General features: G+C 46.3%; 1 protein-coding gene across 5 annotated transcripts in view; it reads left to right on the forward strand.

The window, feature by feature from the left end:
* Nucleotides 1-16,406, forward strand: part of LOC120917390 (palmitoyltransferase ZDHHC1-like) — a 92,012-nt gene extending 75,606 nt beyond the window's left edge. For 3 of the 5 annotated variants that reach the window (XM_040328654.1, XM_040328656.1, XM_040328657.1), the window contains 2 exons: nucleotides 7,644-7,740; nucleotides 15,846-16,406. In XM_040328654.1, coding sequence (XP_040184588.1) covers nucleotides 7,644-7,740; nucleotides 15,846-16,339 — 591 coding nt within the window. In that variant the 3' untranslated portion in view covers nucleotides 16,340-16,406. Of the gene's footprint in view, nucleotides 1-7,643; nucleotides 7,757-15,845 lie in introns of all 5 variants that reach the window. The other 2 variants (XM_040328658.1, XM_040328659.1) reach the window with 2 other exon arrangements.
* Nucleotides 16,407-21,370: the final 4,964 nt, after the last annotated feature.

Genomic DNA, 21,370 nt, shown 5'->3' on the forward strand with positions numbered 1-21,370 from the left:
AAAAATACTGACACCACTGTCGCTGACACCAGTGGCAAAACTACTAGGGTCACAAAGGTTGCACTTGCAACCGGTCCCTGGCGTTCTGCCAATGGGGGCAGAGGGGGCCTTTTATGATTTCTTGCATTGGGGCCCTAAGGGTTCTAGTTATGTGTTTGTTATTACTAGATGCTTCTGAATATCTTTTATTGCAAAATGTTCTGTTGCATGCATTTGTTTGCACATAAGAGCACCTCCTATTATTCTGTACCAGTCTGCCTTAGGGGCTGAGCTATTCTGTCACACAGTGGCAGTGACAGAATCACCCACGCAAGGGAGCCAATTCCCTAATGGAATTGCACCCTCACTGTACTGGAATGGTGCAGAACTGACTTGCGAGGACCTAACTATATAGGAAAAGGCTTGCTGAGGATGATGGTGCTGAAAACTTGTCACTAACAGCCAGGGCCGGTGTTAGACTATTTTGCGCCCTAGGCGAGACCAGCTACTTTTTTTTTTAAATAAAACTTCTATACCGCTAAAATATAATTTCTATACCTCTATAAGGTATAGAAAGGGCGCAAAACAGTCTAGCACCGGCCCTGTTTATACCCCCATGTGATGTTTGTTGACCCTCATTGAACTGCCGTACACAGCAAGCATAGTTGCCAACAATTCAAATTTTTTTAGAGAGAGAACTGGGTGACAGCAGGGGACAGGGCGACAGCAGAGGGCTGGGTGACAGTATGGCGGAGGACTGGGTGACAGTATGGCGGAGGACTGGGTGACAGCAGGGCTGAGGACTGGGTGACAGCAGGGCAGAGGACTGGGTGACAGCAGGGCAGAGGACTGGGTGACAGCAGGGCAGAGGACTGGGTGACAGCAGGGCAGAGGACTGGGTGACAGCAGGGCAGAGGACTGGGTGACGGCAGGGCAGAGGACTGGGTGACGGCAGGGCTGAGGACTGGGCGACGGCATGGCTGAGGACTGGGCGACGGCATGGCTGAGGACTGGGCGACGGCATGGCTGAGGACTGGGCGACGGCATGGCTGAGGACTGGGCGACGGCATGGCTGAGGACTGGGCGACGGCATGGCTGAGGACTGGGCGACGGCATGGCTGAGGACTGGGCGACGGCATGGCTGAGGACTGGGCGACGGCATGGCTGAGGACTGGGCGACAGAAGGGCAGAGGACTGGGCGACAGCAGGGCTGAGGACTGGGCGACAGCAGGGCTGAGGACTGGGCGACAGCAGGGCAGAGGACTGGGCGACAGCAGGGCAGAGGACTGGGCGACAGCAGGGCAGAGGACTGGGCGACAGCAGGGCAGAGGACTGGGCGACAGCAGGGCAGAGGACTGGGCGACAGCAGGGCAGAGGACTGGGTGACAGCAGGGCAGAGGACTGGGTGACAGCAGGGCAGAGGACTGGGTGACAGAAGGGCAGAGGACTGGGTGACAGAAGGGCTGAGGACTGGGTGAAAACAAAACAGCATTTTTAGAACCTTTTTTTTTTTTTTACCTGCTGCTCTGCCCAGAAAGACCTGCTTTCATTCCTGAGGCCGCCCACTCCGCTCTCCGTCCCCCAGTGAAAGGCGGGATCATCTCTTGGCTGGCCACACCCACTCACGAGTCCCGACCATGAAGGAGGCGGCCCAGCTCCTCGGCATCAGAGCCCTGAACCGCCAAACAACTCTGCCGCTGTGGGAGCCGGGAGAGGGACCTGTCAGTGTGCTGCACGTGGATGTGATAGCTCCCTCCCCGCGCCTCTGCACTATCCCCGGCAGCAGACATTCCCTCTCCTCCGGAACTCCAGTACACACTCCCGAAGACACACCGCACAGGGACAGCAGCTCCAGAGGTTACATCCAGCGGTGATGAGTAGGTGACATGCCATGGCTGCGCCCTAGGCGGCAGTGCGCTCTAGGCGGCTGCCTAATCCGCCTAGTGGTAGCGCCGGCCCTGCTAACAGCAGGATGGCGTTTTGACATCCCTTTTAAGAGCAGACACTAAGGCGTTTGTGGTCAAATGTATTACCTAGTAAAACGTATTCTGCTCTTTTCTCTGGTTTAGTTTAATATTGTTACTGGGGCCTGACTTCTTTGATGTCAAAGCTGTGTCTTCCAGGTTCGTGGCTCCGGTGCTGTGAGTGACCCGGAGCTGTGATGTCGTCACTCCCGCGCATGCCCCCCTTCAGCTGGACCTTCACAGCGCATGTCCGCTGACGGTTTAGGAGATATTAATTTCTACCTACTGGTAAGCCTTATTATAGGCTTACCTGTAGGTAAATATATAAAAAAAAAAGGGTATACAACCACTTTAAAGAGAAAAAATGACCTTGTACAAATTTCAGTGATAGTTTCAGACCATATCATTTCTGTGCACTGCAAGTGAACAGTAACGACCCATAAATCTCTAGATGTGTGTTGCATCACTAAATACTACAGTATTGGAGGCATTCGTCTAAAATATTTATACATAAGCATTAAATCACATGTCCATAAACTTGTTATTTATAATAATTTTCCTATAGTAACTATTGTCAGTCCACGGTATGACTTCTCTTTGTGTAGAATCATCATAATAACTTATTGATTCGAATATCAGATGAGAAGAGAGAGCATTGTAAGACTTCTTCCATTTGTTAATTCACTCCCAGGCTCTGTGCATAATGGGGTGGGGGAAAAAAAAGAAACCCATATGGAGCACTTACCATTCTGTAGCCAAGAAGTTCCCATCCTCGTATAAGAGATAATTGTCTTTTAAAGACTGTCGTGTTCATTTATTATTTATGGTTTATTGGAAACCATATTTAACCTATTAAAGAGTTTATTAAATTGCCAGGGAAAACAAAAGGAGAGACTTTGGCTGGTCATACATTGATCAAAATTTGACTGGTCCAACAGGCGGGCTGTCCCCCGCTCAACAGAAATCAATCCTATGATTGACTTCTTTTGAAGGCAAATCCTGGAAATTTTTTCTCCATCAGCCAATGGGCTGCAGCCAGAGATCGGAGTATTCTGACAGCTGTCGGAATACAGTATCCCAGCAGGGTTTACCGTATTTCTCCATTTACTTCAATTGTGTGCATGGAGGAATGTTATTTTTCTTTTATTTCAGTCTGGTGGCTGAACGAAGAACTAAAGCCGCGTACACACGGTCTGACTTTTTCCGTCTGAATTTCCGACGGACTTAGAGAGCAGGTTCTCTGTTTTTGCATCGGAAATTCCAACTGAGTTTTGCCCGGTCAAAAATCAGACCGTGTGTAAGCGGCATAACAGGGTATGGCCAACTTTAGGTCACCAGATTTATTCAAAAAACTTCCTAACTCACTTTTATTTTTCTTGTGTCTTTTATTTATCTTTTTTTTTTTTTCTATTGAATAATTATTGGTTGACTGCGTTAACCAGATTTTTGTTAAGTTATTGCAACACCCTAAGTCTTCCCTTTTTGGTTTCCCTTGCCCATTTGTTTATTTGAGTTGTTTTTTCCATTGTATAGTGTGCTTCATTGTGGGAATGTCTCTTGTGGAGCCTTTGTTTAATATTAAAGTAATTGTAAAGTCTTTTATTTTCCTATAAAAATAACAAACATGTAATACTTAGGCCCCTTTCACACAGGCTTGTCCAAGTACGGGGCCCGCTCCGCAGATCCCCGCTGAGCAAGCGGATGACGGATGACGCTCACTGTGCGGAGATGGACCTGTCAAAGCCCCAATGTTCTCTATGAAGAGCGGATTAAAAAAGGACCAGCTGTCTTTATCCGCTCCTATCCGATTCTCCAGACGAATGGAAAACAGGTTTTCCATCCGTCTGGATTTCACAGACAGGATAGGATCGGATAGTGGTGGATGTCAGCGAACATGTCACCGCTGACATCCGCCGCACCATAGAGGTGCTTTGAGCGTCCGATCGGGTCCGCCTGAAAAACTGACAGGAGGACCTGATCAGAATACCTGTGTGGAAGGGGCCTTGGAGTGAGGGGGGGAAAAAGTATTTGATCCCCTGCTGATTTTGTACGTTTGTTCACTGACAAAGTAATGATCAGTCCTATAATTTTAATGGTAGGTTTATTTTAACAGTTAGAGACAAAATAACAAAAATATCCAGAAAAACGCATTTCAAAAAAGTTATAAATTGATCTGCATTTTAATGAGTGAAATACTGTAAGTATTTGACCCCTTTGTAAAACATGACTTGGTATTTGGTGGAGAAACTCTTGTTGGCAATCACAGAGGTGAGACGTTTCTTGTAGTTGGCCACCAGGTTTGCACACATCTCAGGAGGGATTTTGTCCCAGATCCTCTCCAAGTCATTAAGGTTTCGAGGAGCCCCAGACTGAGGGAGATTGACAGTTATTTTGTGTTTCTTCTGTTTGCGAATAATTGCACCAACTGTTGTCACCCTCTCACCAAGCTGCTTGGCAATGATCTTGTAGCCCATTCCAGCCTTGTGTAGGTCTAAAATCTTGTCTCTGACATCCTTGGACAGCTCTTTGGTCTGGGCCGTGGTGGAGAAATTGGAATCTGATTGATTGCTTCTGTGGACAGGTGTCTTTTATACAGGTAACAAGCTGAGATTAGAAGCGCTCCCTTTTAAGAGTGCCCCTAATCTCAGTTCTTTGCTTGTATTGAAGACACCTGGGGGCCAGAAATCTTGCTGATAGGGGATCAAATACTTATTTCACTCATTAAAATGCAAATCAATTTATAACTCTTTTAAAAAAACATTTTTATGAATATTTTTGTTGTTATTCTGTCTCTACCAATAAAACCTACCATTAAGATTATATACTGATCATTTCTTTGTCAGTGGGCAAATGTACAAAATCAGCAGGGAATCGAATCCTTTTTTTCTCTCTCTCTGTACCTGCTCTGTTGCAGTGGATTTGCACAGAGCAGCCCAGATCGTTAGTGTTATATGGTTGATTGAAGTGGGTATTGTTCTGTCGAATGCTTTCCCGGATTCCCTCAATTTTGTTGATGAAGAAATCCGACAATTCATCGCAGAATTCTTGGGAATCTGAATTGGGGGCTTCAAGACATCCTGGACTCATGGTCTGGGTGACCATCTTGAAGAGTTCGCGGGGGCGGTTTAAGGCGCTGTTGATAGCAATAGAAAAATGTTGTTTCTTGGCTTTGAAGATTTCTTTATGGTATTTTCTCGTTATTGCCTTGTAGATGAAGAGGTTTTCCTCTGAAGCGCTTCTTTTCCAGGCGGATTCCGCCCTTCTGCGCTCTTGCTTCAGTAGCGACAGCTGGTTGTTGAACCAGCCGGACTTGTTTTTCCGGGTGCGGGCTTTGCGTTTCGGTGCTACTAAGTCGGCTGACTGTAGTAGGGCTGCATTTATGGCATCCAGTGTATCTGAGGCTGTTTGATGTGGATGGATTGTTTTGATTTTGCTTCCCAAGGTAGATTTGAAAAACTCAGAATGGAGCTTCTTCTGAGATCTAGTCCAGTGTGTTGTCACTGGCTTGGGTGCTTTTATCAATGGGGGAGTTTTGGAAATTGTGAATTTAATTGCATGGTGATCTGTCCATGGCAATGGTTCATTTTCCAAAATGCTTATTTTCAGATTATGTCTGAAAATTAGGTCTAGCGTGTGACCTGAAGCATGTGTTGGCCCGCATATAAGTTGCTGTAGCCCTAACCCTTCCAGGTGGTCAATACAGGCGTCAGCAACGGGATCCTGTGAGGAGTTGGCCCAGAGATTGAAGTCCCCGAGCAGCAAGAGGTGTTTGCTGTTTAGGGTGTAAGTGGAGATAAACTCCATCAATGATGGTAGGAGCTGCGATTTTGGCCCAGGTGGCCTATAGCAGAGAAGAATGTGGACAGTCTCCTGGGGGTTAGTTTGAAGTTGAAGAGTAAGGGTTTCCATGAATGGAAGAGGATTTTGAAGGACCGGCTTAGTGATTGCAAGGTGAATCTTGTGGATCACCGCCAGGCCTCCTCCTCTTTGTCCTATTCTGTTTTCCGTTATAATCCGATAATTTTCTGGCACCAGTTCTCCGAGAATGGTGTTACAGTCGGCCGAGAGCCAGCTTTCTGTAATAAAGAGGCAGTCTAAATCGTATTGTAGTATGAAATCGTGGATTTCTAATCTGTGTTTTACTGCCGATCTTGTGTTGACCAGAGCACATGATATGTGCTTAGGCTGGGATGACTGGTTAGAATTTTTGATAGTCGATCAGTTCTCAAAAGTTGCTCTGTTATTAGGGCTTTTTTGGTGACGGTTGGTAATACTGTGGCGAAACGCCTCAGACCCCAAATAGTTTCTGCAGAGTATTGCTGATTGGCCATAGTCGCCAATCGCTGGGGGGAGGGGGGGTGCCGGTGTTTGAGTGATAATAGAGAGAAGATTCACTGAATCCTCTCTCTCGGCTTTTTGGTCCAGAGGAAGGCAAAAAAAACCTGGCCGTGCTGGGCCAATTGTGCTGCGGCAGGGAAAAAAATTCCTTCCTGATCCCTGGAAAGGCGATTGGACAATCCCTGGATCAAACACTATTGGATTGTGGAGGGGGGAAAGGGGGGGTGGGCAGTGTCTCTGTTTCTGGGGTGTACCAAGATGGCTGCCAGACGAGACACAGGACCCAGGCTTGGGGGGCTATCAGCTAGGTAAAAAGCTGGCTGTGCTGAGCTGGGTTGCTGATCGGGGGATGATGGAGTCCTCCAGGGATAAGGGGGGGATAATCCGGAGAAATTCTGCAGTTTGGTGGCATTTACAGGGCGTATGGACGGCGCCGGTAGGCCGCGGCTGAAGCCGCGGACTTTCCTAAGGCGCAGCGGCCGCGAAATGGCCTAGGCTGGCGCGGGCGTGTGAAAACGCCGAAACATGCCGAAAATTAAGCCAGGGGGGTGGCGGGGGGTATGCCTCAATCGTGGGTGGCCGTGTGGGGGCGATGCACGGTGAAACAGCGAGGCGGAGAGCCGCAGTGAGGGGCAGGTGCAACGGCTGTCCTGAGAAGGACGGCCGTCAATGGTTGCCCGAGATGGAAGGCCCTGAGAGGCAGGGTCTTACCTGCGGAGAAGAGGGGGTCCAAATGGAGAAAGGAGCTGGTCCTGGGTGCAGCGCGAGGTATGCAGAGCCTGCCTAGCTTCTGACTGTCAGGTCTCGGGTGAGAGCAGACTCGTAACTCTCTCTCTCCTGATAAGCTTACTGACTTTTACAGCAGCGAGAGCCAATGGCACTGCTGCTGATCCTCAGCCAATCAGGAGGGAGAGTCCCAGATAGCCAAAACACTTGTGGACAGCTGGACAGAGATGGAGCTCAGGTAAGTATTAGGGGGTTGGGCTGCTGCACACAGGAGGCTTTTTTTCTTAATGCATTAAGATTAAAAAAAACTTCTGACTTTACAACCCCTTTTAAAAGCGGAATCTTGCTCCACCAACACCCCCCATTTTTTCTCTCATACCTGTTATCCAGGGCTGTCCTCAGCTCACATACTCCCCTGCCCTGCTGCCAAGGTCCTGCAGCCCAGGTCCTGCATCATCATCTTTTGGTATGACAGGGGAAAGAGGAATGCAAGGAATTAAAGCAGCTCCCAGGAGTAAAGGCCTTTTGTTATTGGATGTTTAAATAGATGACAGAATTCTCTGTTGCTTTTCACTTTGCTTAACGTTATCTGTGCATAACTATTATGAGAGTAATTGATTTTTTTATTGCCTTTAGAAGAAGAAAAAGAAGAAAAGCAACAAAATATCACCAGAAGATGCTAACAAACATGCTGGTCATGACGTGCCTGGCCTTCCGATTCATGAGGAGAACGGTATGGCAGATAAGCAGTTAAGGGACTAATTTATCTGATACAACAGATGTGTTGCCATTAAAGTGGTTGTAAACCCACGTGTAAAAAAAAAAAAAAAACCTGCAAGACAAAGGCATAATGAGCTAGTATGCATACTAGCTCATTATGAAATACTTACCTTAGATCGAAGCCCCCCCGCAGCCGTCCGGCACACCGCTGTGACCGGCGACATGTCTCCCAGAGTTATTTCCGGCTATCGCGGTCTCCAGCGCTGTGATTGGCCAAAGCCGCGATGAGATCACTCCCATGCGAGAGCCGCCGGTAACGGCACAGCAGCTGAAGAAACGGCACGGGGCAAGTTTAGGAGATATTCACGGCACCTACAGGTAAGCCTTATTATAGGCTTGCCTGTAGGTTAAAGGGGTGTTGGTTGTATCCAAACTTGAAGTTTTATTGTAAAAGAAAACATGACACTGATTGCTATGTAGCCAAGGCACACAGATATATATTGCTATTTTGATGCACGGTGTGGCTAGTAGATTGCTCTTGAGTATATAGACAGAAGATTGCTCAAAGGTTATATTCCTTTTGAGATGATGTCCCTTGTGGTTGTTTTGTACATGGTTTCTCTGCAGGGCCTCTGTGTCCGTTCTTAAAGCCAAACTAAATTCTATTAAACTTGCCTCCCTCACTGTTGTCTATTGATTTTGCACGATCCAAGATGAATTCACTCCCATGTATACACACACAGGAGATATATTCATGCCAACAGTGTGCATGCACTGCTTAGTGCACATTTAGAAGAAACATTGCTGGCAGGCAGAGGACGAGCTTTTATGGCAAACCTACTTATCAGCAGTGTTTCACTCAAGTTCTACTTGAAGAAAGAGAACTTTATTGATCCAGTTGCAATTCACCCTCAAATTTCACAGCAGAAGAAGAGAAGCCATTCTCTCAGCAGTTCAGCTCTCTAATCTATCCTTCCCAGAGCACCTTTTCTGTATATACATTAGAGTTCAGATGCCTGAGAGGCTACTAAGTCAGCCTCCAAGGCAGTGGTGCCCAACCTTTTGAAGAGCGAGGGCCACTTAAGCGACTTGGTAACTGGTCACAGGCCACAATGAGTGGAGCGGGTGGATGGCAGCCCACTCAACTTTTTTTTTTCTTCTTTTTTTGTGGATCAGATTGGAGGTCGGCATTTGTAAACAAAGTCCATTTACATCTGCTACTCTTTAGAGGTAAATAGAGTCCCCAATTGGGTCGGACTGACCGTGTGAAAAGGGCCTATGGCTCAGTGCAGGTAACCCACGGGTGCACTGGATCAGTTTGAAAGCAGCCCAGTCCACTGCAGAACAGATATGCCCATATAAACACAGTGATTTTAGTAATAAACTTACCCTTAATAACAGTATTCTATTCTATTCCATCCCAGAGCAGGAGGTCGCGGACCACTGGTTGGGCACCGCTGCTCCAAGGAGACCATAGGAGTGATTGTCAGTTGTCAGCTAGTCAGTGGTGGAGTAGGGCGCTCCGGACCTTCCGCATCGAGTCTGCTCTCACCCAGGGACCAGACAGCTAGCTAGTCAGCTAACCAGACAGGCAGGCAGGCTCCTTCAAACCTTGCTGCCTAGGAAAGACCGCGGCCTAGCGGCGCGCCGCAGACTCCCTGACACAGGCCAACAAACACTCAAAATTCACCCAAAACTGCCCTGAAACACCCCCCCTATCCTTGGAGGACCCCATCCTCCCCCGGATTCAACTAACCCAACTTAATTACCCAGCTTTAGCCCCCTACCCTGAGGCCTGTGTCCCGATCAGCGGCCATCTTGGTACACCCCAGCAATAGTGACACTTCTCACCCCCCCCCTCAAAAACCAACAGCACTTGATCCAGGGTTTGTCCGATCGCCTTTTAGGGATCAGGAAGGAATTTTTTTCCCCGCCGCAGCATATTGGCTCAGCTCGGCCAGGGTTTTTTTGCCTTCCTCTGGACCAAGCCGAGGGAGAGGATTCAGAGAATCTTCCCTCCATCACCACTCCACACCTGCGCCCCCCCCCCCCCCCCCCCCCCCCGGTGACTGGCGACTATGGCTAATCGCCGTTACGCTGCAGAAACCATTCGGGGTCTGAGACGATTCGCCACAGCATTACCAGCCGTCGACGATCGATCATCAAAAATTTCAACCATTTACCCCAGGTTAAGCACATATCATGTGCTTTGATTAACACAAGATCGGCAGTAAAACACCGATCAGAAATCCACGATTTCATACTACAACACGATCTAGACTGCCTCTTTATTACAGAAAGCTGGCTCTCAGACGACTGCAACACCATTCTCTGAGAACTATCGAATTATAACGGAAAACAGAATAGGGCAAAGAGGAGGAGGCCTGGCGGTGATCCACAAGATTCACCTTGCATTCACTAAACCAGTCCTTCAAAATCCTCTTCCATTCATGGAAACCCTTAGGCCTTGTACTCACGGCAGGACATGTCCGATGAAAACGGTCTGCAGACCGTTTCCATCGGACATGTCTGGCCGGGGACTGCCCGGGAACTTCTGTTCGATGGCTATACACACCATCGAACAGAAGTCCGCGCGTAAACAATACGCGGGGCGTGTCCGCGGTGTCGACGCGTCGATGACGCAGTGTCGCCGCGACAATGACGCGGCGGCGTGGGCGGCCTGCCTTTAAAATGCTTCCACGCATGCGTCGAAGTCATTCGACGCATGCGAGGGATGGCGGGCGGCAGGACATGTACGGTAGGTCTGTACAGACGACCGTACATGTCCGGGCGGACAGGTTTCCAGCGGACTGTTTTAAAGCAAGTCCGGGAAACAGTTGTCTGCTCAGAAACGGTCTGTCAGACAATTGTTTGCTGGAATCCTGTCCGCGCGGCTGTACACACGACGGAACATGTCTGCTGAAACTGGTCTGCGGACCAGTTTCAGCAGACATGTTTGGTCGTGAGTACGGGGCCTAACTCTTCAACTACAAACAAACCCCCAGGAGACTGTCCACATTCTTCTCTGCTATAGGCCACCCGGGCCAAAATCGCAGCTTCTGCCATCATTAACAGAGTTTTTCTCCACTTATACCCTTAACAGCAAACGCCTCTTGCTGCTCGGAGATTTCAATCTCTGGGCCAACTCCTCACAAGACCCCATTGCTGACGCCTGTATTGACCACCTGGAAGGGTTAGGGCTACAGCAACTTATATGCGGGCCAACTCATGCTTCAGGACACATGCTCGACTTAATTTTCAGACAAAATCTGAAGATAAGCATTTCGGAAAATGAACCATTGCCATGGTCAGATCACCATGCAATTAAATTCATAATTTCCAAAATTCCCCCACAGATAAAAGCACCCAAGCCGGTGACTACACACTGAACTAGATCGCAGAAAAAGCTCCATTCGGAACTCTTCAAATCTACCTTGGGAATTAAAATCAAAACAATCCATCCACTTCAAACAGCCTCAGATACACTGGATGCCTTAAATGCAGCCCTACTACAGTCAGCCGACTTAGTAGCACCGAATCGCAAAGCCCGCACCCAGAAAAAAAAGTCCGGCTGGTTCAACAACCAGCTGTCACTACTGAGGCAAGAGCGCAGAAGGGCGGAAGCCGCCTGGAAAAGAAGCGCTTCAGAGGAAAACCTCATCACCTACGAGGCAATAACAAGAAAATATCATAAAGAAATCTTCAAAGCCAAGAAACAACATTTTTCTATGGCGATCAACAGTGCCCTAAACCGCCCCTGTGAACTTTTCAAGATGGTCACCCAGACCATGAATCCAGGATGCCTTGAAGCCCCCAATTCAGACACCCAAGAGTTTTGTAATGAATTATCGGATTTCTTTATCAATAAAATTGAGGGAATCCGGGAAAGCATTGCAAAACAATACCCCCCTCAGCCCACCACACAACACCCAGAGAAAATTTCTACAGGCAACAAAGTTCACTCTGAAACCCATCTCCATCGATGCTACAAAAAATATCATCGGTACTCTGCGAAACAGCACAGCGCCCAATGATATTATCCCCACTAAACTGCTGAAGGAATGTGTTGACATCCTGGCACCACCTATCACGCAGCTTATAAACCACTCATTTAAGGAAGGCATAGTGCCCTCCCTGCGGAAAGAGGGCACAATCCAGCCCATCTTGAAAAAACCGACCCTCGACCCCAAGGACCCAACTCACCGTCGCCCCATAACAGGCCTAAATGTCTTCTCCAAGGTAATGGAAAAAACAGTGGTACAACAGCTGCAACAGCATCTAGATACCCATAATCTACTGAAAACATTACAATCAGGCTTCCGTCCCGGACACAGGACAGAAACAGCTTTACTCAAAATATGGGACGACGCCCTTGAGGCCGCAGACGAAGGAGAATCTTGTCTCATGGTTCTGCTGGACCTAAGCGCAGCCTTTGACACGGTAGACCACAAACTGTTACTGAGGCGTCTGGCTGAGGTAGCCAGAGTCGCAGAAGGTGACATACCATGGTTTTCCTCCTTCCTGGAAAACCGATCACAAACAGTTAAACTGGGATCTTTCATATCTGAGAGGCGCACGGTGTCATGCGGAGTCCCCCAAGGATCCCCCCTGTCACCTGTGCTTTTCAACATCTATCTCCGCCCTCTCTTTGATATTATCAGTAGCCAAAAACGACTCTATCACTCATATGCAGACGATACGCAACTGTATTTTCGCATCTGCAACAAAAAGGATCATCATTCCAGTTTAGAGAAATGTCTCTCTTTGATAGAAAATTGGATGTCTAAGAGTTATCTTAAACTCAACAATTCCAAAACAGAACTTCTCCTGTTTCATGCCAGTCGCAAGAGTCAACTGGCAACAACCTGGACACCCCCGCCCATTCTGGGCCAAATCATCACCCCTAGCTCCAAAGTCAAAAGTCTTGGGGTCATTTTTGACACCTACATGACAATGGACGCACAAATAGGGTCAGTAGTCAGCAGTTCTCACCATCTGCTGCGCCTACTACGCAGACTTATCCCATTTATCCCTAAGGAAGACGTAGCAGTCATGGTGGGAACAATTGTGAACTCCAGATTGGATTACGCAAATGCTCTTTACCTCGGACTCCCAAAGTACCAAATCTCTCGTCTGCAAGTCGTTCAGAATACGGCCGCCAGACTTGTGACTGGGAAAAAAACATGGGAATCAATATCACCTTCGCTGAGAACCCTTCACTGGTTGCCAGTAAAAGATAGAATTGCTTTTAAAGCACTCTGCCTGACACATAAGTGCATCCATGGGAAGGCTCCGCAATATCTTTGCGACAAGATAGAACCCCACAATTCCAATCGCCTTCTGCGATCTACTGGCCAAAACCTGGTCAAGGTACCCAAAGCAAGATACAAGTCCAAAGGAGAAAGAAGGTTTGCATTCCAGGGTCCTAGACTATGGAATGCTTTACCAGCCAGCATTCGGTTGGAGGAAAACCACCTGGCCTTCAGAAGACAGATTAAAACTCTGCTCTTTTGATGTCAAGAGACAGGAACCATCAATCGCCCAGAAGCGATTCAGTTCGCATGTGTCGCGCTATATAAGTTTTTCATTCATTCATTCATTCATAGTCTGAAGACTTGAATGACTTTAGTGCCTTTGCTGTGTACTTGAAGGTTGAATTGCCTTACAGTGTCATCAGCTAAATAAGTCAGGCTTGTTTAAAGTTCAGATACTGCTTGTTAGGAATATATAAATATCTGAATGTCCATACCAGACCAGAGATTTAATTTAAGTCATTTAAACACGTTATATGCATGATAAATGGTTGCTGCACACATTGGCCGGGATTCACATACATCGGCGCAAAGTTATGCCGGCGTAGCGTGTCTTTTTTTTAGGCTACGCCGGCGTAGCGCAGAGCGGCAAGCACTGGATTCACAAAGCACTCGCCCCCACTTGCTGTTAAAGATACGCTGGGTTTCCTCGGCGTAAGCCAGCGTAGGAGGTAGTGGGTGTGAGCCATGCTAATGAGGCGTGACCCCATGCAAATGATGGGCCAAGCGTCATCGAAGTACTTAAAACGAACGGCGCATGCGCCGTCCGGTGGACGTATCCTAGTGCACATGCTCAGAATCGCGTCGAAACTACTCACTAAGATACGACAGATCACTGCCTGTGACGTGAACGTAACCTACGCCCAGCCCTATTCATGTACTACTACGTAAACGACGTAAAATACGACAGCTGTTCCCTGGTCCATACCTTTGCATGAGTTGCGCCTCATAGATGGGGAATAACTATACGCCGGACGTAAGCCTTACGCAAACCACGTATATAATGCGCCGGGCGCAACTACGTTCGTGAATCGACGTATCTCCCTCATTTGCATATTTGCAATGAGGCGGCCAGTGTAAATATGCGCCCACGATACGCCGGCGTAGGAAATTTACGTCGGTCGGGTGAAGCCTATTTTCAGGCGTATCTAGTTCTGTGGGCACGGCGCATAGATACGACGGCGCACACTTACGCTGCGTATCTCGAGATACGTCGGCGTAAGTGCTACGTGAATCCGGGCCTACGTGTATAATGTTAACATTTCTCAGGTGTATAATGTGAAGATCTCTCCTATTAAAGGCAATTATTTTTATATTACCCCCTTGCCACTGCCTGTATGTATAAATGCGGCTTTACTGAAGTGGGTCTTCTTCTGTGGGTCCCCAAATATGCGTACATTTGTTTGTACTGGGAGAGTGCTCCCTTCACAGAGACCAAGCTCTCACTGAGAGCTCTGTATCTTGTATGAACGATCGGAACCTTGGAGGCCCAGTTCCCAAATACCTGATTACTGCGATCGTCTTTAAGTGCCAGTTCACACTAGCGCGATGCCTGAACCAGCACGATTCCAGTGCAGGCAGTTACATAATATCGGTACCAAACATTCGCACGAGTAGCGGTACTCATGCAAATGCGCTGATGCCCAATTCGATACTAGTTGTATCAGACCAGGTGACGTCAAGCTCAGCAGGGGGGGGGGCAGCCTCACAGGTGATCAGTTCGGCAGTGGGGGCGTTACAAGCACCAATTTACCTGTTTAGCTTTTCTGACAGCCGCTTCTTCTCCCCCCCTTCTCTCCCGTGGCTGCTTTATTAAAAGTTATACATGGAGATTGGTGCTTGTACCGCCCCCCTCGGCCGCATCAATCATCCCTGACGGTCCCTGTGTGTCATCCTCTGGTGTCGCCCTCCCTCTCTCCAGGTCCTCCTTCCTCCATCCAATGTTCTCCTACCTCTCTGCTTCCCAGGTGCTTTGTGTCCTCCTCCGGTCCCGGATCTGTCAGGATGGAGAGCGAAGGAAGGAACAGGTAAATCTGCCATTTACCGGCTCCTTCCTTTTCTTAATGAATGGGAATCTGTGTCCTTTCTGTGTCAAAAAGGGTAGATGTTAGGGGTCTGACATCTCGCCAAAGCCTCCTCCAACAGGGCTGATACAGTTGAAGAAATAAAAATAAAAGAATTGTGCTAAATAATTATTTAAAGATGAAGTTGTAAAAATAATTAAAAAAAACACTGACACTGTCCACTCCTCTTCCCCAAAACAAGAAAGAATTGTAAAAAATATATATATATGTGTGTGTGTGTGTGTGTATGTGTGTATATATATATATATATATATATATATATATATATATATATATATATATATATATATATGTGTGTGTGTGTATATGTGTATATATATATATATATATATATATATATATATATATATATATATATATATATACTGATGGGGCGTGGACTGTGTCGGCAGTTTTTTTTCTTTTACAGTCTTATTTTTTAAAATGTATTCTTGTTATTGTTTTACAATATATATATATATATATATATATATATATATATATATATATATATATATATATATATATATATATATATATATATAACTAAAGCCAGCTTTCATTATGTAATTTGTCCCATACAAATGAGACAATTGTGTTTTTATATGCCACATACTGACCAAGAGTGCCTAACTGAGGAGGGTTTGGCCTTCGATGTACAGATAACCGTAGTGTTGCCATTTATAATGCAGTTGTGTAATCTCTTATAACCATAAACCTAATTTATTGATTTCTTTTTTCAGAACTTCCAGTCTCACCAGCACCTCCAAGCTTGGCCAGTAATTCCCCAAATTTCCCAGTGAGATCTTTACCAGTCTTGGCGCCCATCCATCCAATTCAGGCAGCAGGACCTCCTGCAGAATATCATTCTGACTCTGCCGAGTCTATGGAGGAAATTCCTGTTGCTCAAACTCATCTTGGCAGCTCCTCCATGACTGAAAACCTCTTTCTTACCCCGAGAAGCCCCAGAGACTTGGCAAACGAATGTGAGAATGGACTGAGGCAGAGCTGGCCTGTGACTGAACAGAAGTTTGAGCTTCTTCCAAAGGTTCCCACTGTGTTTGTCAGTGAGAGCAGCGGAGAACTTTTATCCAGTAGAACCATGGAGGAACCCAAAGCACAGGACACTCGCTGTACAGGGTACAATACCATGTGGATGGCAAAGGGAAAAGGAGGAGAGCAGGTTCTTTCCATCTCTAATGCTGAAGTTTCACCCTCCATCAATACTAACCGGTAGTTTAATCTTCTTTTATATGAAGATTTTTACTCATTTATTCTTAATAAATTCTTTTTGATACGTCGTATTTAGTAGTTGTAATTTATTAAAACAATTTACTAATACACCTTTTCTTTTTTGTTTACAAACTTTGTATTAAATGAAAATTTGTGGTACAAGAAAAAGGGCACATTTGTACAAATATACTGAAAAGGGCATTTCCAAAGATACGTCTAGATACAAATAGGGGTATAATAAAAGGATTCATAAAACCTTAACATAGAAGGCAAAGCAATGTTATGACTTGAATAAAAAATGCCAATATCCATATAGAGAGCTTATTGATGAAGTGAACTGTGAATGACTGATCATTTAGGAACAGTTAGACCCCTTTCACACTGAGGCGCTTTGCAGGCGCTATAACGCTAAAAATAGCGCCTGCAAAGCGTCCTTAACACGTTCCCTAAAGAGTCATTGTAAAATGATGTCAGCAGGGACCCTCCCTCCCTCCGAGTGGACGTCATGACGTCCTTGCATTCCTGGGCGGCTAGGGGGCGCATTGCTCGGGACCTGGTGCGCGTGCCCGCGATGTCCGCCGGGCACCCGCGATTGCCCGCAATCACGGCAGGACCATGAATCTGTGTGTGTAAACACACAGATCCATGTCCTGTCAGCGGTGAGGAGACCGATGTGTGTTACCAGTACACAGGAACACACATCGGTCTCCTCCCCTTGTGAGTCCCCTCCCCCTACAGTTAAAACACACTTTAGGGAACATATTAACCCCTTCAGCACCCCCTAGTGTTAACCCCTTCCCTGCCAGTCACATTTACACAGTAATCAGTGCAGTTTTATAGCAATAAAATTGCTGTATAAATGTAAACGGTCCCAAAAACGTGTCAAAAGTGTCCGATATGTCCGCCGCAATGTCACGGTCACAATAAAAACCGCAGATCGCTACCATTACTAGTAAAAAAATAAACATAATTCTATTCCCTATTTTGTGTTGAATCCTCTTGGAACATTTGACAGAAACTTGCACAGATGTCTCTTAAATCACGGCCGAAATCGCAGTAAAATCGCGATTTTACCGCAATTTTGAATTCGCATCAGTGTAAACCTAGCCTAATGGAATAAATCTCTGGGATAGGAGCAAAAAGTAAACAATTTCCTGTGATAAAGTGGATAGGGTTACCAATTAAAGTTGTAGAAAAAATGAATGCCAATACACATTTTCTAATGGAATCCACTCATAAATAAATATATTTTTGTAGTATTTTGTCATTACTTCAACATGGGATGAGGTTAAAGAGACACTAAAGGTTCCCTTTTTTTTTTTTTTTTTATAATAAACGTGTTATACTTGCCTCCTCTGTGCAGTTGGTTTTGGCTCTGATCCTCTTCTTCTGGGGTCCCTTTGTGGCGCTCCTGGCTCTTCCACGCATCGAGGGACCCATTGGAGATGTGATCTCCTTCAGGGCACCCATTTGGACGCGTTCCTGTGTCCTGCTGCTGCGTCCATAGACACAGACAGCACGACTCGGCACTGCGCCCCCCCGGGCATCCACATCATTGGGTTTGATTGACAGCAGTGGGAACCAATGGCTGCGCTGCTATCAATCTATCCAATCAAGAGCTGAGACACCAGCCAGAGAAGGTGTGCGTGTCTCCGACGTGGGAACGAACGGGCTCAGGTGATTAAAACGAGGGGGGGGCTGGTGCACTACAATAGGTTTTTGAACTCAATGCATTGAGGTGAAAAAACGGGAGAGTTTACAACCCCTTTTAAGTAGTTGTTCACTTCTTAGATTGGACTTTACTGCACAAATACAATCTTAAAGCGTTTGTTACCCCCTAAAAAAAAAAGATCCTGTTCCTTTAAAGCATGTTATACAGCACAGTGCTTGTGCTGTGTCATTTGGCCCTTTGTATCACCTGAAATACCTGGCTGATCCTGCCTGGTTCTGCCCTCCCGTTTGTAAATTGACCACGTTTATCATGGCACCATGTTCAGTTCACATGCCCCCGCAACTCCTGTTGCTCTGCTCAAATAAAATTGTTATTGTCATACTATCAGCGCTGTGTCCCCCTGTATTATACCTCATTTCACATCGCTTCTCAGCCGGTCACGTGATCGCATTGTAACTTTGCCTACTTCATTATGACTTAGACCCCATACACACTATTGGATTTTCTGCAGATTTTTGTCTTCGGGGGGCCATCCAAGCCAAAACCATATAATATGAGGTCAAATCTCAAGAGTTTCAATTTATATGCCATCAGGCAGGCCCTTGCACTACATGGTTTTGGTCAATCTGAAGACAAAAATCTGCAGAAAATCTAATAGTGTGTATGGGGCTTTTGGGTTTATTTACTCTTTCTTCGGGCTTAGCAGATGCCCTGTGTGTGTTGCTATCTCACACCTGCAATTTCTCCAAAACAAAGTAAAGCTAAAGCTGAATTAAAACCTTTCAAAAGCTGCAGGTGCTTTGCCTCAGACGACTTTGGAGGGTTTGAAGCACCACTAATATAATTTAATATAATATAATTTTTGAAGCAAAGCCAAAGCAAACCAAATGCAAGGTGTAAACGGGACTGTAAGCTAATCATTTTATTTAGTGACCGGGGCTTTGACTGGCATTCAGAGAGCTTTAACTTGCTTCAAAACATGGCTTCGGACATGCTTTGTTAAAGCTCTCTGAATGCCATTCAAAGCCCCGGTCACTAAATAAAATGGTTAGCTTATGCCCTGTACACACAATCGGTTCGTCTTATGAAAACGGACTGATGGACCGCTTTCATCGGACGAACCGATCGTGTGTGGGCCCCATCAGTTTTTTTTCCCATCGGTGGAAAAAAATAGAACCTGTTTTAAATTTTCTGTATGGTTAAAAAAACGATAGAAAAAAACGATAGTCTGTGGGGGAAATCCATCTGTTAAAAATCCATGCATGCTCAGAATCAACTCGACGCATGCTCGGAAGCACTAAACTTCATTTTTCTCTGCACGTCGTGTTTTACGTCACCGCGTTGGACACGATCGGATTTTTAACCAATGGTGTGTAGGCAAGACTGATGAAAGTCAGCTGCATCGGATATCTGATGAAAAAATCCATCGGTTTGTTTTCTTTAGACGAACCGATCGTGTGTACAGGGCATTACAGTCCGCTTAAAAAATTATACCCCATGTCACTTTAGTGGTGCTTTAAAGCCTCCATAGAAGTCTATGGCAAAGCTTGCTTGAAGCACCTGCAGCTTTTAGGAGGCTTTAATTCAGCTTTAGCCGTGCTTTGTTTTAGAGAAATTGCAGGTATGAGATATCAGCGCACACACACAGGGCATCTGCCAAGCTTCATTACAACTTCAAGGAAGCACCACCGAAGCTTTAAAAACACATAAAAAAAGCATGTTGAAGCGGTAGGCGATTTAATGTGCATTGAATTTTGAAGAAAGTGTAAATGAGCCCTAAAAGTGTTACTAAACCTAGGGTCCTGCATTCAATATATCTAGTCTCCCACAGTACACAGAACATGAAAATGCTATTATTTTAGTAAATATAAAATGGCAGTATCGGCAGTATATAACTGCGTGCTTTCTCATAAGCAGTCTTGTGATTTCTATCATTGTCTGATTAAAGCTTGTAGTAGGAGTTTTCATTCCACTCTGTTCTGTGAGGCTGCAGGACCCCCTGGCCCTCTGGACAGTGCTGATTGGCTCTGTAATGATCACTAGATCACTAGACATGTGCATTTGTTTTCGTCCAAATGCATTTTCGTCCAAATTTCGGGTATTTTCGTTATCGTTTTAACAAACGAACGCGCAGAATCCGAAAGATCCGACATAAAAAAATGCTTTATTTTCGTTGCTACAACAGTTTGCTATAGATAGGAGATTCGACATGCTGCTGACAATAACAATCGAATGTCGAATGTGCCTAAACTAACGCTATTAGTCCAAGATTATTCTACATGGAGAGAAAAGATTCGACATTATAGAGACAGTGTTGGGGTAGACCATTCGTCATGAACGACGAAAATTCGATGAAGCAGCAAAAAACATACAAAGTCGAATCTGTCATTGAAGGCTTATGGTGTCTGTCGAAAGTTCTAAGAAGATTCGACAAGCAGCTAAATAGTACGACGCCGCAATCGTACATTTCCGCACAAATGCTCGGCCCATAGCCTATAGAAGAATTTGAATGTTGGTTGACTAATAATAATAATGTATAAATATAATTATAACTAGTGTCATACAACATTAGAATTCTTCTTTAGCTTGTAGGTACTCGGGGAAATGCTTAGTATCGGTATCGGGACAACCCTAGTAAATAAGTACGTTTTCTCTTTCAATTATGGGCACTGATATGGTGGCACTGATGGGCACCGATGAGATGGCACTGATGGACATCGATGAGGTAGTACTGATGGGCACCGATGAGGTGACACTGATGGGCACTGATTGGTGGTGCTGGTATGCGGCACTGATGGGCACTCATAGGTGGCACAGATGGGCACTCATGGGCGGCACTTATGGGTGGCACTGATGGGTACTTATGGGTGGCACAGATGGGCACTGATAGGTGGGCACTGGGCATGGATGGGCACTGTGGGGTGGCACTCATGGACATTGTGGGGTGGCACTGATGGATCCATGTTGCCAGTCAGTGCCCATTTGTGGGCACTGATTGGCATCTTTTTTTTTTTTACTGACTTTTTTTTTTATTGCCCCTTTTTTTTTGCCCTTCCCTGGTGGTGCAGTGTGGGCTTCCCTGGTGGTCCAGTGTGGCGATCTGAGGGGGGGGGCTGTGCTGATAAACAATCAGCGCAAACCCCCCCTGTCAGGAGAGCCGCCAATCGGCTCTCCTCTACTCGTGTCTGTCAGACGCGAATGAGTAAGAGCCATCAACGGCTCTTCCTGTTTACATCGTGATCAGCCGTGATTGGACACGGCTGATCACGTGGTAAAGAGCCTCCGCCGGAGGCTCTTTACCGAGATCAGAGATGCAGGGTGTCAGACTGACACCCCGCATCACCAATCGCCCCCAATCGCCCC

This window comes from Rana temporaria, chromosome 11 (assembly GCF_905171775.1).
Source record: "Rana temporaria chromosome 11, aRanTem1.1, whole genome shotgun sequence".
Taxonomy (NCBI): Eukaryota; Metazoa; Chordata; class Amphibia; order Anura; family Ranidae; genus Rana; species Rana temporaria.